At 35.1% G+C, this 14,041-nt stretch overlaps 1 protein-coding gene across 3 annotated transcripts in view; it reads right to left on the bottom strand.

Moving 5' to 3' along the window:
• The window catches only part of LOC120626182, a 218,095-nt gene that overhangs the window by 74,341 nt on the left and 129,713 nt on the right, over positions 1 to 14,041 (bottom strand). For 2 of the 3 annotated variants that reach the window (XM_039893553.1, XM_039893555.1), the window contains one exon: positions 9,367 to 9,396. The exons of the other annotated variant lie outside the window; for it this stretch is intronic. In XM_039893553.1, the coding sequence (XP_039749487.1) occupies positions 9,367 to 9,396 (30 nt within the window). The remainder of the gene's footprint in view (positions 1 to 9,366; positions 9,397 to 14,041) is intronic. 3 annotated transcript variants of the gene reach the window in all.

The following is a 14,041-nucleotide window of genomic DNA, read 5'->3' as shown; positions in this document are numbered from 1 at the left end:
GGTTCGCCACACTTTTTTTATTAGCAAACTAAAAGCTTACGTAAATTGGAAGAATAGATCGCATTGTTAATTATTAAACTCATAACTAATACTATTACTACATCGATACTTAAAAGTATTCAACTTTTATTTAGAACAAAAAAGAAAAGAAATAGAAAGTGGTTAACTATACAAGAATCAAAAGTCGCGAGAATTCTAACCAAGCAAGCGAACTTAATCGTGACCAAACCCTTGGTGGGCACAATTTTATCGACAGCGCTGAAATATGTTATATAGTTTATACAATATATTGTCACGTTATGTTTTAATCTTAAAGGTAAAATAAAGAATACGGGCAAAATTTTAAAGATCAGGTATATTTGAAACTAATAATATACAAAAACAGGACATAGGTCTAGGCCAGCCTAAGCTCGACTGTATTTCGGTACAGCACTCTCCTTTTGTGTTAGGCCAGCATCAAGTTCTTGGCATTTACTTGATATATGCATAGAGGTTTAAGTGCTGTGCCAGCTTCAGATGTTATTATCTCTGCTAACAGGTAATCTAAAGGCAAGTCAACTTCTTATCCCACCGTAGTTCCCAGCATGGGAATGTTAAGCCACAAGGATATTAAATCTCAGAGAATTATTTCAATTAGGTGTAGCGGTTAACAGTTTGAGTTTGAAAAGACACCAGTGTCTCATCTAAGCTGTTTTGACAATAGGAGAATCTCGTGGTGGCAGCAAGCGTTACAGCAGTCTACGCCAAAGGCCGCTAGCGGAGACGTATTCCCCGCAACAACAGCCGCCTCAGACACAAAAACCGCCGCCGCAGACACAACAACAGCAGCCGCCGCAGACACAACCGCCGACACAACCTCCACCGCAACAGCAGCAGACACAGCCGGCGCAACAGCAACCACAACCGCCGCCCCAACAACAGCATAGATATCAGGTGGTATGTTTATATTGTAGTTTGTAACAGTGATGACGCTTTAAAAGTTAAATAATATTGTTTTACTTTATTGTAATATTTCCACGTACCAGATTGCATGGTACGTGGAAACCTATCGCCTATAAACAACGAAACACTTCTCAGGGTTTGCGAGGAACAGGTCCTGATAACTGTCGCCTTGTGTCCATAAACCTCATCTGCCTGTAATAACACCGGTAAACACCTTCAGATGGGAACACAGCAATGCTGTTTTGCGCCAAGAATAAGCATGGCGATGTACTTCGTCGTACTGTCACAAAAAGCTTTACTACTAGCTCGTCCGTTACTACCGCCGCGCCTCGCTTAATTCTGCCGCTAAGCTGAGTTCCGATCTGAAGGCCGTGGGTTGAGGCTTCTTCTTCTTTAGGGCTGCATGTTGCATGTCGTGCTCCTTACGTGCCCTGCGAAGTGTTACGCCACTTACGCTCAGATTGGCCATCGTCTTATAGTCTGTGAATTGTAACTATTAAAAAAAAAAACTTCTGGATCCTTTTGCCATGGCCAACCTGAGTGGTTCAGTTACAAGCAAGGTTGATAAAAAATCTTTATAGTAAAATCGGAAATGTGTTCTCAATCTTGGTATTTTTGTGTTTATAGAGTTTGTCGGCGGAACTCAGCCGCCACAGCACCAAGGCAGCCCGGGACCTCAAAATATGCATCCCCAACAGATCATGCATCCGGTATTTATTATCATTTTCACATACATTCCTCTTTGGTACATTTCGTAGCCGCACCAATTGCAAATACCACGTTCACATATCAGAAGTGGGATGGAATCAAGCGCCTAATATCCGTTTTGCATCAGTAAATGGAACAACACAGTTCTTAAACACAAGTTTATTTAAGTGCTATTTATCAATGTTACGCGCAATGGAAGGTTTAAGAAGAGTAATCATGTCACTGTCACCTAAGAGAAACGTTCCGAAATACGTTAAGATGTACCCGAACGTTTATATAAAAGCTTAATATTTATTATAATGTAAAAGAATGCAAAGGCATGTTACAATATTTTATATTATATTGTATTAAATACAATATAATATAATATATATTGCATTGTTTAATGTAATATATTTTAGTGTTGCATATGTTTTTGAGGATTCTTTTATTTTTATTTATTTGATTATAATTTTTATATTATGCATTTATAGTAAAGTATTTGTATGTTTATATGTTGTACCTTCAACATTATTGTGCTATTGTACATGTATCTCTGTGAATTTTCTCTTTGGTGTACAATAAAAGTCTGTTCACATATAATATACTAAGGAGAACAAAATAGTCCAACAGTTGGTTCAACTTTCGGTAGATTCTAGTGTTCAATAATTGGTTTTCTAGCCTTTCTCAAAACATGTGGATTACCGATATAACGCAGTAGTAGACTATCCACGACGATATCCTAACTAAGGGTTCTCTTGATTTCTATATATGAATACAGTCTTGATTAGTTTGATAGACGGGTACATTTATCACACTAATCAAATTTAACTTGCTAAATCCTATCATGGAATATGAGTTTTCTTGCGATATTATCATTCACACGTTCATGACTAGGCCGTGGCCCTCGATTATTTGTACAATGCCACGATATTATGAGGCCTCGTGACCCGTCGCTTGCGAAATCCATCATAACTTCATAATACCTAGTTTGTCTTTGATTGCAGACATGCTTGCATAACCTTATTCAGGTAGAAAATGTAATTGTTTATTATTAACTAATAAAAAAATAGTCTGCAATAATATTTCATAATGACATCAAAATGCTTTTTATTGTTCAGTGTAGCTAACTAATGTCAATGTGTACTTACATCATTTATTTTAAATATAAATATAAATAAATATAAATATACTACGACAATACACACATCGCCATCTAGCCCCAAAGTAAGCGTAGCTTGTGTTATGGGTACTAAGATGACTGATGAATATTTTTATGAATTATACATAAATACTTAGAAAGAATAATACATATTAAAACCCAGACACTGAAAAACATTCATGCTCATCACACAAACATTTTCCAGTAGTGGGAATCGAACCCACGGTCTCACGGCTCAGAAAGCAGGGTCGCTGCAAACTGCGCCAATCGGCCGTCAAAATTTTCCTTCATTCTGAAACGTTTTATAGATTATACCTACCTTAAATATTAAATGTTACTGTTTTTTTATTTTGTTCGTTTCATAGGAAAATCCTGCATTTACTTTTTAACCAGCTACCTAAAAATACATTTGTGATAAATGTGTAATTAGATGCTGTGGAAAACAGGAATTAACAAACTACTTGTGTCGCAACTAAAATAAAAATAGCAAGACAACAACTTGAGCAAAATTTTGAAACGGTTAGTGAGATCTATTACAATCGGCATAGGGATGAAAATAAAACGACATCTTATCGCGTTGGTATAACGTATCCCCATTCGCAGAATTAATTGCTACCATTAATTTATAACGGGAACTATCAAATTAAGGACGTTAAAACCTGCCATTTATGTCTTTCTGTATATTTTTTTGCGCTGTTTTCACATTTCCTCATGTCTGTAGAGTAACCATACTTTATAGCAATCTCACTACGACTGTATACGAGTTAAACCTTTGTCTCAATCAATTAACGTCTACCATCTAGATCGTGAGTACTATTAATTACTTACTTTGGTCTTTTCTAAGAATTTCCTCCCATTGCTGAGTGAGTCTAGTAGATTTCGTCGACTCACATAGCCACTTGTCTATTCCACCTAGTCTAAGGAAATCCCGAGACTAGGTGGATAGACTGCGTAGCAAAAACCACAGCGTTGGTAGATACCAACAAATTCTGAATTTTGGTTGGGGGTTGGGGTCATCATTCCAGAATCTAGATATATAAGTTGTGTCTCCGAACCATATAACCTGCCAATTTTAATTTATGTCAACAGATCTGAAAACACTTTACGTATCATACCTTCTTTAAATTTACAAAAATGTAAGGCATTTTGAAGATTAGAAATACCTCGTTATAGTGATATCAACTTGATAATATTATTTGCTAATTAAAAAATATGTCCTTTGATACCATAACAAAAAAGACAAACCAAGTTCTTCATTTAAATGATAATTATTTTGTTATAATATTCACAAGTTATATAGGTTATTATAATATTCACTAACGTTTGTGTGTTGTCAGGTTGAATAAACTTATTATTTGCCAAGCCAGTCCTTGTTACTGTTTCCTTTGTTTCAATAACAAAAAGCCCTGTCGTGGATAGGTTATTCAAAACCTTTGTTAAAATATTAAGGATATTAAGGTAGAGCAGAAAAGGGAATCCATCCCAAGGAAGTCCTGCCAAATCCACACATGAGATCCACAATGATCTAAGCTGCTATTTATTATGAATAAGACAGCCTTTGAATATAACATATAAAGAGAGCCGACAAGACATCTCTTTGGTATTTTAAAGACGTCTAGAACCCCTCCAAAATTGTAATTTTTAACAACGTGTACAATTTGGCGGCCTTATCGCTTCATAGCGATTTCTCCCAGGCAAAAATGGCATACAACTTTAATATACACCCCGATAAACCTCATTTTCTATTCAAAGTTTCTTCTGTATTATATGTCTTTACTTTGTATGTTTGTAATGTGTATGTTTTCAAATAAATAAATATGTAACTACTAATATAAATATAATATATAAAAATTATATTTACTTGAAATAATATAAAAAAATAAAGTGTGAATGGATTTATTATAGTTTCAGAGGTGAGAGCAATATGTATTCAGTATGAGCCCTATCTTACGTTAATTATAACTAGAACCTGTCTGTGCGTGGGCGCAGAGAAACAGTGAGGCTGTTGGCTGTCGAGCAATCCTACCTTTTTGGAAGCTACTTTAGCTTTCCTTCCGAGGGATTGCAAAATTTACGTGAATTTGTAATGCTGACCCCTACAAATGCTAGGTTTACATGCTTTTAGAAATTATATCAGTTGACATAAGATATTTCGCCGCAAAATCGAAATTTGCTTTTATTAAGTCTTCAGTAGTCCGCAGAATATAGATAATAGTCCACATAAACAAACTATAGAATGAACAGTAATATTTTGATGCCAAGCATAATATATATTTTACGGTTTAAAATAAGCTTGCCAGCAATCAAAAGACTGTAAACTGGAACTCTGGGGCAATGCCAAACAAAACCCAAATAAAATAAAATGGAACTGTCGCAAATACACAATTAAATACTAGAAGCTCTCTGTCTGCTGTGTTTTCTAGATACAGTTAACTCTAAATCGAATACCTTCTAAGATCATAGTTTCTATTATAACTATTGATTTCTGCAGCCAATACATAGTACAATAAAACAATTTAAAAATATTTATTAGTTTAGAACATCATGATTACGATCATGAAGTGTATAAGTGAGACTACTTGATATATGCATGTATATTTTGTGTGTCATTTGGAGGATTGTCCTCCCGAGGTTACAGTCACCAATTACCCTTATGAACTTTAATTGAAACGCACGCTGGTAATAATAAGGCGTATCATGCAGTAATGGTAATCATAAAACGGTATAACAGACATAATATAATATTGTTCAATGTCTTTGCAACTTTAAAAATAGAGTTTCGTATTCAAATGCGATCTATTTTTGTAAATTATGGATGCGTCCGAAACTTCAAGGATTTTGTTCTATATTAGATAGAACACCTTACTAATTGATTAAAAGTAGTAAGTCATATATAAAGTGTCAATGTCATATATAAAGATAGAACAAGGCAGCTTCAGTCGGTTTTAAATTGTTTGGAACAGGTAAACCGACGTCTTTAAACCTAGACTTAAACAAAATTGATTCCTTATGAGATTCACGATAGTGATAACAAGCCAGAAGATCTAATTGAAATTGTATTTTATTATCTATATGTGAAAAAATCCGGGAAGTTGAAATTATTGGCATGTTTAAATAATATACAAACACGGAAGATCTTATTGTTTGTGCAGTGAAGACATTTCAATGTCTCAACCTATTCGAAATCAACATTACATTATACACATTATTAAAACAGCGAAACAATAATTGTAATTACGTATTTTTCTGCCCTTATCACGTATTATCGACTCTATTTTGCAATTCTATTAATCAACCTGGATTACTTTAATTTACATACTTTTATTCCACTACTAGTTAGCCTTTAATTGACATCTCACCAGAAGGCGAGTGAGTAATGCAGTTAGCAGCGAGCTATGCTATCAATGGTATAGTATATTTAACCCGTGCCGAACCAATAATTCGCTTGATACCTTTGTCAGTAGCCACGGCCGAAGTCAGACAAATAATAATTTAATAGTTAGTTTATAGTTAGTTAGATAGTTTTATAGTTTCTTCTTCTTCTTCTTAATTTAATAGTTTAAAATTTTTTACTAACACATAGACGAAGGCCTAAGAAAATTCAGGAAATATAAATCCAAGTCCTGACGTGGATAGACCCGTCATCAACCGTATATGCAACTTATGAAAAAGATCAGTGCGCCAAAGAGATCGACATATATAATAATGTATTGAAATCCAAAATTCATTACAAAATTAACGAAATAAAACGAAATTTAACGAATTAAAACCTAACTCCCATTTGATTGGCAGGTTATATAACTGAACTACAGAATTATGCAACCAACAACTATAATAACTGTCTAATAAAATTATTGACTTTCAAACCACTGTGCCAATAACATAAATACGAAGGTAACTTTAAAACTCCTTTCTAGCGATTGCCTTTATAGCAATGATATGTTAATTTATCCATCACCAAATCAGCAATGGACTGTAGAGTTTCGATTAACTCGGGAAAAATTAAATCGAAATTAAACTCTGCATGGTAATAAAAGTTTACGTTGAGAACTAACTCAACTAACGGTTAGTTTGTATTTGATTCCTCATGCTGCGATATGATCAAAACATCCTTTGAATCAAAGATGCATGTTCCCATTGATTGATAAACTGTTAGGCAATACAGATATAATATACTGTTTTGGTTCATTGTTTGATGTGAGAACTATTACAAGCAGGTGTTCCTATTAAAATTTATCATCGGATTACTATTTATATAACCATGAAGTTTTAAATTATATGTAAACCTAGCACTGATATTCTAGATACAGGTAAGGAATAAAATATCACAGATTATATACGTATTGATTATGATTTTTATCTTGGGGTTATCGGACCACGATGACGGCCTTTTATGTAACTTTTTTTGATTACTTCTGGGAGACATCGAGGAGGTACAGTATAAATTAAATTAATATATTTATTAGTGTTTTTACGAACACTTAGAGGAAATCCTAACTAAATTCATAAATGCGTGAGTGTTTGTTAGTTTGTTTGTCCTGTTATACGCCCTAACGAAGAAACTAATATTGTAATATGATTTTTGGCACAACTTAATTGCAAGGATAAATAGTAGATAAATTTTGTTTAGAGAATACAAAGTAGTCTATGCCAACAAACGTTTCCCAAGAGAATTGTAAAAACAAAAGTAAAAACGCGGACGAAGAACGCGGGCAACAGCTAGTTGGTAACAATCTAAAAAAGTTCTAATAAAAAAAAATAAACAAAAAACCAAAGTAGACAATTATAGTACTAAGAAAAATACTATAATTGTCCTACAAAAAAATACAGTAATTGTACTACCTACTCCTAATTTTCGTTCTGAGTAGATAACTATGACTTTTTTTGATCGAGAACATTTTACTAACTTAGCGGACATGTAACTATATTTCAGAGTTATGGTTAAAGAGCAATGTTGGGATTATCTCTACGTGATCAAATCAGAAATGAGGTGATCCGTAGAAGAACCAGAGTTACCGAAATAGCTCAACGAGTTGCAAAGCTGAAGTGGAAATGGGCAGGGCACATAGCTCGGAGAACCGATGGACGTTGGGGTTCCAAGTTGTTGGAACGACGACCCCGCACAGGTAAACGTAGTGTTGGTCGACCCCCAACGAGGTGGACTGACGACATCAAACGAGTCGCTGGGAGCCGCTGGAAACAAGCGGCCCAGGACCGTGGATTTTGGAACTCTGTGAATAGTAGGATACAGCGGAGGAAGCCGCATGTAATTTTAGTATTTCAGTTTCAGTTTCCTTATATGCCATTTTAGTTTCCTCTTTCATCATTCAAATCAATCAATTTAATTGATCATATTTTAGGCCTTTTTAAGTTATTCCGCCGTAGGTAATATAGCCAATGTTACCATCGAATTATAAAGTAACTTCTAGTAGGTGCGAGTAAAGTAGGTAATGTTGCATATATGCAATTGTACAGGTATTGTAACGACCTCTAATTATTCATATTTTCAGTTTACTAATGAATCATACTTTTGATTAGGTATGTGACTTCATGCAAATGATAATCGACAGCTTTTATCAATTCTCAATAAATAATAAAATCTCGATGATTATTTCATAAGACTTCAGAAGGAAGATAGTAATCTTGTTGAGCGCTGAACATTAATCTGGTGACTAATATGCAATAAAGCATGCAAGTGGGCAGCGATATTCTTATAGAGATAATTGAGTTTATCTTTTAACAGCTATTATGTCATATTTATTGTAATTTCTAATAAGAAAATCATACTTAAATTGCCTGAAAGACAGGAAAATATTAATATAAAGCTGCTACAACTCTAAACCGTTACTTTAAGATATATTAAACTTTATTTTTTTAATAAGTTTGCTACTTAGTTCCTGTGAGCATCTTAACTATATAGTTCAGCGGTTTCACTCTTGTGTATAATATCTTAGACCATGTCTATGTCGGTTGTTGGGCTTTTGGATTAAAATGCTTCAGGAGCTTTCACACAGACAGATCCTGAACAGCGTTTCGGCACAGAGGTGAACCCTCACTCACACACCCACACATACACTTTCACACACACATACACACCCACGCACACACAAACATACTAAGACACACCCACACACACTAAATAAGACGCTGCATTCTCTTTGTATTCGATAATGTAATCTTTCCTATTTTCTACTTTTGTTTTATTGGTACCATACGTTTATTGTTGAAGGTGGGCGTTAATGGTTTCGACACAGTTTAAACTACTGCAAAGGCTATCGCTACACCAAGTTTATTGTTTCAGTTCTGTATTATGAAAACTAAGCTCAATTCCAACATCCAACCATATCTGTACCCTTACCAAGATTCTAAATATGTAAATAAAAAAATGTCCTATCTCCGAACTGTACCTGAGAAATATACCATAGGTAGCATGGATTTCACCGTAACCTCAAGAAAATTGCAATCTATTTCTCTGAATTGAAAAGTTGAATTAAGCATTGGTAACAAACAGACCATCTTAACTTTTATATACTAAAGTAATTATAAATTTATATTTGACGTGATTATTCACTTACCAACATGTGAACGGCCGGTGAGATCCGAATCTGTAATAAAAAAAATGCGTGAAAACAATACCAGTGAAAGCGTGCCCACATTAAACAATTAGCACTTTACAAATGGATATGTTGGAAACAGTACAATGATGGGTATTAAATGGCAGCACTAAAAGCAATGATTAAAAAAATATCACGAATTTACAACAGTAAATACGTTTTATTATTCATTTTATTTTTACAGGTAAGTAATTATTCATATAATAATACCTAACCTATGTATTATTTAATTCTATCTAATAATAAAATTCATTATTACAACTTTCCTTATAAATAACACACGTCGCGTGAGAACTACTCTCACGCGACGTGTGTTATTATTGATTAATAAGAAGAAAATTACCGCCTGGATTATTTTTATATAACACCTCACTGTGCTAACTTTTGGGATTAAAAATGTGAATGACCGACCGGTTCAACTAAAGCCTCCTTAGAAACTAAAAATTGAAATTTAAGAAGAAACGAACTTCATTTCTTTCAAATAGGCCTATTTTATGAGCAGTTTTGAAAGGTGAAGTCTGTCTGTTTGTAGTGGCCCCACCACCTATTCGAAATATTATAAGGGGTTCACGAAACCTACATCTCATGTATACGAACGCAGTGGATCCGTGTTTTTTTTGTCAATAAATTAAACACATTCTTTGCACGGACTTTACGCGTTAGTAATTAACGCTCACGGAAATATCGATGTCAATCAGGAAACGAGGATAAACATGAAATTTATATACGACATTGTTGTTAGACCTTCCTTCATAATTTCTGTTTGTACTGCTCAAAGTGTCTGTTCAAAAGAATGTCGTGTTTTTCTTTATGTGAAGCATTTTCCGCCTTGGAAAAAAACCAGCTCTTATGTCGTCACGGTTACAGCAAGACGCTCTCTTTATATATGACAATATAAGTATATTTATTATGAACGCTTCATAAGTGCCTGCGATAGGCCTACATGAATAAAGAAATTTTGAATTTGAATTTGAATTTACGCTTGCAGAACTGTCACGCTCTCTTGCCACAGGTTCTGACATACGAAGGTTGTAAGCAATTGCTTGCAGCAATAAGGCTGCGTTTGCTTGCCTACATTTTATATTTATTTCTTATTCTTATTATGTTATCTGTATTATTTAATGCTTTGCGTGCAATAAGGTGTTTCTTCACCTTCGTCTTTCTCATGCTGGCATGCCCCCTCGGCGATACCACTTATCAGCTTCTTTGACTGGTTCTGCGATGAAAATAAATCGAGGAGCATCGTCGTAGCCATCAATATCTACTCATTGTTGAGAAACTAAGGTTGTCTAGATGAGCTCACAAGATATAATTTCGTTTTTATTTAATGTTATTTCATATAAACGTAAAATTTTAGATTTTGATGCTTGGTTTCAATTTGAAATAGTTTTTATCTAGTTGCTCTAAATAAAAGGGGTTTAAATTTTACCTGTCTTTGTTTGTTGTGTGTTTCTTTATAGACTCGGGAGCGTTTGGAAACCGCGAAGCTTTGGTTTTTGAGTTAACGAATATTTAATGGAAATATTGAATTGCTATGTAGAAATAAATATGTAGTCAAATTAGGTTTATTTTTTATTTTTATATTTGGTGGACCAATCAGATGGCCCACCTGATGGTAAATGTAAAACCATCGCCTATTGACGGCCGATTGGCGCAGTTTGCAACGACCCTGCTTTCTGAGTCCAAGGCCGTGGGTTCGATTCCCACAACTGGAAAATGTTTGTGTGATGAGCATGAATGTTTTTCAGTGTCTGGGTGTTTATATGTATGCTACTAATATTAACTTTACCCTACTAATATTTTAAATGTCAATGTAAGTTTTTTTGTTACGCTTTCACGCAAAAACTACTTAACCGATCCTCATGAAACTTTGTACACATATTCTTGGAAGTGTTAGAAGTATTATAGGATACTTTTTATCCCGACATTAAACACGGTTCCTTTGGGAGAGGGGATGAAAGTGTTTGACGATTTTACACCATAACTCCGACAAATTATAACCGATTAAAATAATTATTTTTGTACTATAGAGGTTAAAATATGTGTTTAATTTTGTCCAAACTGTGGTTGGAGATAGAGGACAAAATCCTCAGCGGACAGCAGCAAACCCCTCATTTAAGGCTTAGCGATACTGAACACTTTATTTTTTTTTAGATCTACAACTAAATTTAATGCCACATCAAAAAACAAAATCAAACGCAAACGAAGTCGCGGGCAACAGCTAGTTATTTATAAAAATATTCATCAGTCATCTTAGTACCCATAACACAAGCTATAGATATACGCTTACTTTGCGGCTAGATGGCGATGTGTGTATTGTCGTAATATATTTATTATTATTTTTACTATAAACAAAGCAACACAGGGCACAGGGCATGCGAGGAAAACATCCTGATAAGTTGTTTCCATCAGCCTGAGGCGTAGGTGTTTAGTCGCATGTGCATGCCTTCAGACCGGAAAACAAAAATGCTGCTTGGCGGCGAAATACTAGCGGTACTACCTCCCCAAACAAGCTCTACCAAAAAAAACCTCTACTATAAGCCCACTTCTGTGGGCCTATTTTAATAAAAAAACTCAAAGTTAAAACTTGAAACACTCAAACTGTGAAAAACTCAAAGTTAAAACTTTGAGTTTTTCACAGTGAAGGTAACGTGCCTGTGTCAACCAGCACGGCCAGCATGGGCAGGAGACAATTATATCCCAAAGGGAAAGGATAAAAATCTTCTCCTAAAGCTTTATCATCTCTCAGAGCACTGGCGCGTATTGGAAATAATATCCATATAATACATGTGTGGAATAATAAACGGGGGTAAACTTCTTCTATTCCATGTTCCCGTGTTTTAGCAGGTGGGCACGTTAATTATATCCCTTGTGAGGGGATATAATCGGGGGACAAAATTTTTGTCTCCTGCATGTGGCCTGTGTGTGTGTAGCCATGCAGTGGTACCTACAATTCTTTGGATTCACGCACGGCCAAATGCCCATACGCGCAAACGTACTCCGAGGTTGCGGACATACTACTATCACTTAAAAGCTGGTTCTTAGACAAGTTTAACAGTTGTAAGCTACCAGGAAACGCTTTATTACGTTAGTTGTCATCAGGGTTTAAATATTAATATTGCTTTGTATATGATATTATTTCTTACATGAAACTCAGTTGGCTCGAGTATAAATATAATTATCGTTTAACTCGGACTGTAACGATATTTTTGGTCGACCTCCCTGGCGCAGCGGTGAGCGCTGTGTTCTTAAGTGGGAGGTCCCGGGTTCGATTTCCAGAAGGGGTCTTGCGGGAATTTATAATTTCTAAATTTTCTCTGGTCTGGTCTGGTCTGGTGGGTGGCCTTGGCTAGTACCGAAAAAGACGTGCCACCACGCGATTTAGCATTCCGGTACGACGTCGCGTAGAAACCGAATATGGATATGGGTTTAATATAACTGTCATACCCCGCACAGGTCAGCCCGTTACCATTTCTACACCACATCATCACTTAACACCAGATTGAGATAACAGTCAAGGACTAAATTGTGGTGGAATAATAAAAAATCGAATACCGCCTATTATCGTTACAATTTTACGGACTTGAATCAATAATTGTATTCACTGGCTTCAAAACCGCAATAGACTTTGTTTTAATAATATACCTATTGACTAATCTGTGCCCAAACACAAAACTTCTATCATAATATAGGTACTTAATAACAACAGATAAAGCACGCGTGCTGGTGATTTTGTGGCGAATAACTATTTCAGCGGTCAACTGTAACGAAACCTAAGCCACAAACATATTTCATCAGCATTGTAATGGTAACGAGAAAGGCCACCGTTGACGTAAATATTTGTTTCGGCGAGACAAAGATAATAATTATGCGTATAAGAACGTCGGTCGTCACCTCATATTTTTGTTGTTGTCGGAAAATATTATTTTTAAAATGACGTAACTAATTGTATTTTGTGAACTTTTTTTAATATATTTACAAGTACAACTTTATAGTGAAGCAGTGATAGCCAGTGGCGTGAATAGAGGGTATGCACAGGGTATGTAGACGATATAAAATGAAGAAAATCTCCTGTAGGAGTTATAAAAAACTTAAGGGTAGGCATTGTAATAGTTATAAAAAGCCTACCCTCAAGTATTTACAACTCATACTGGGGATTTTCTTAATTTTATTTTATCTGCATACACTGTGCATACCCTCCATGCACGCCACTGGTGATAGCGTAGCGGGTAAAGTTATGTGCGTTTGTTTATTTAAGAAATTTACATATCACTTGCTTTGTCGGTGAAGGAAAAGATCGTTATGAAATCTGTATGCCTGAGAGTTCTCCATAATGTTCTCAACGGCGTGTGAGCTCCGCATTTGGCCAGCGTTTACGGCCTAGATGCTTCTCATTCTGAGAAGAGAACCTGCCCTGTAGTGGGCCGGTAATGTGTTGATAATTATCATGACGATTAAAGTAAAATATGCAATAAGGCAAAAAAAGAAGCAGCTTCTCTAATACCTTAAAAGGTAAAATAACAATATAACGTGTATTTGTTATCTAGGCATTATCTGGAAAAAATAAAACCATTATTTGAAATTATGTTTAAATTAAACAATCGAATCCTATCGTTCGTTAACATGAACAAATGAA

The sequence above is a fragment of the Pararge aegeria genome, chromosome 9 (assembly GCF_905163445.1).
Source record: "Pararge aegeria chromosome 9, ilParAegt1.1, whole genome shotgun sequence".
Lineage (NCBI taxonomy): Eukaryota > Metazoa > Arthropoda > Insecta > Lepidoptera > Nymphalidae > Pararge > Pararge aegeria.
This window is presented reverse-complemented; position numbering and strand designations above follow the sequence as displayed.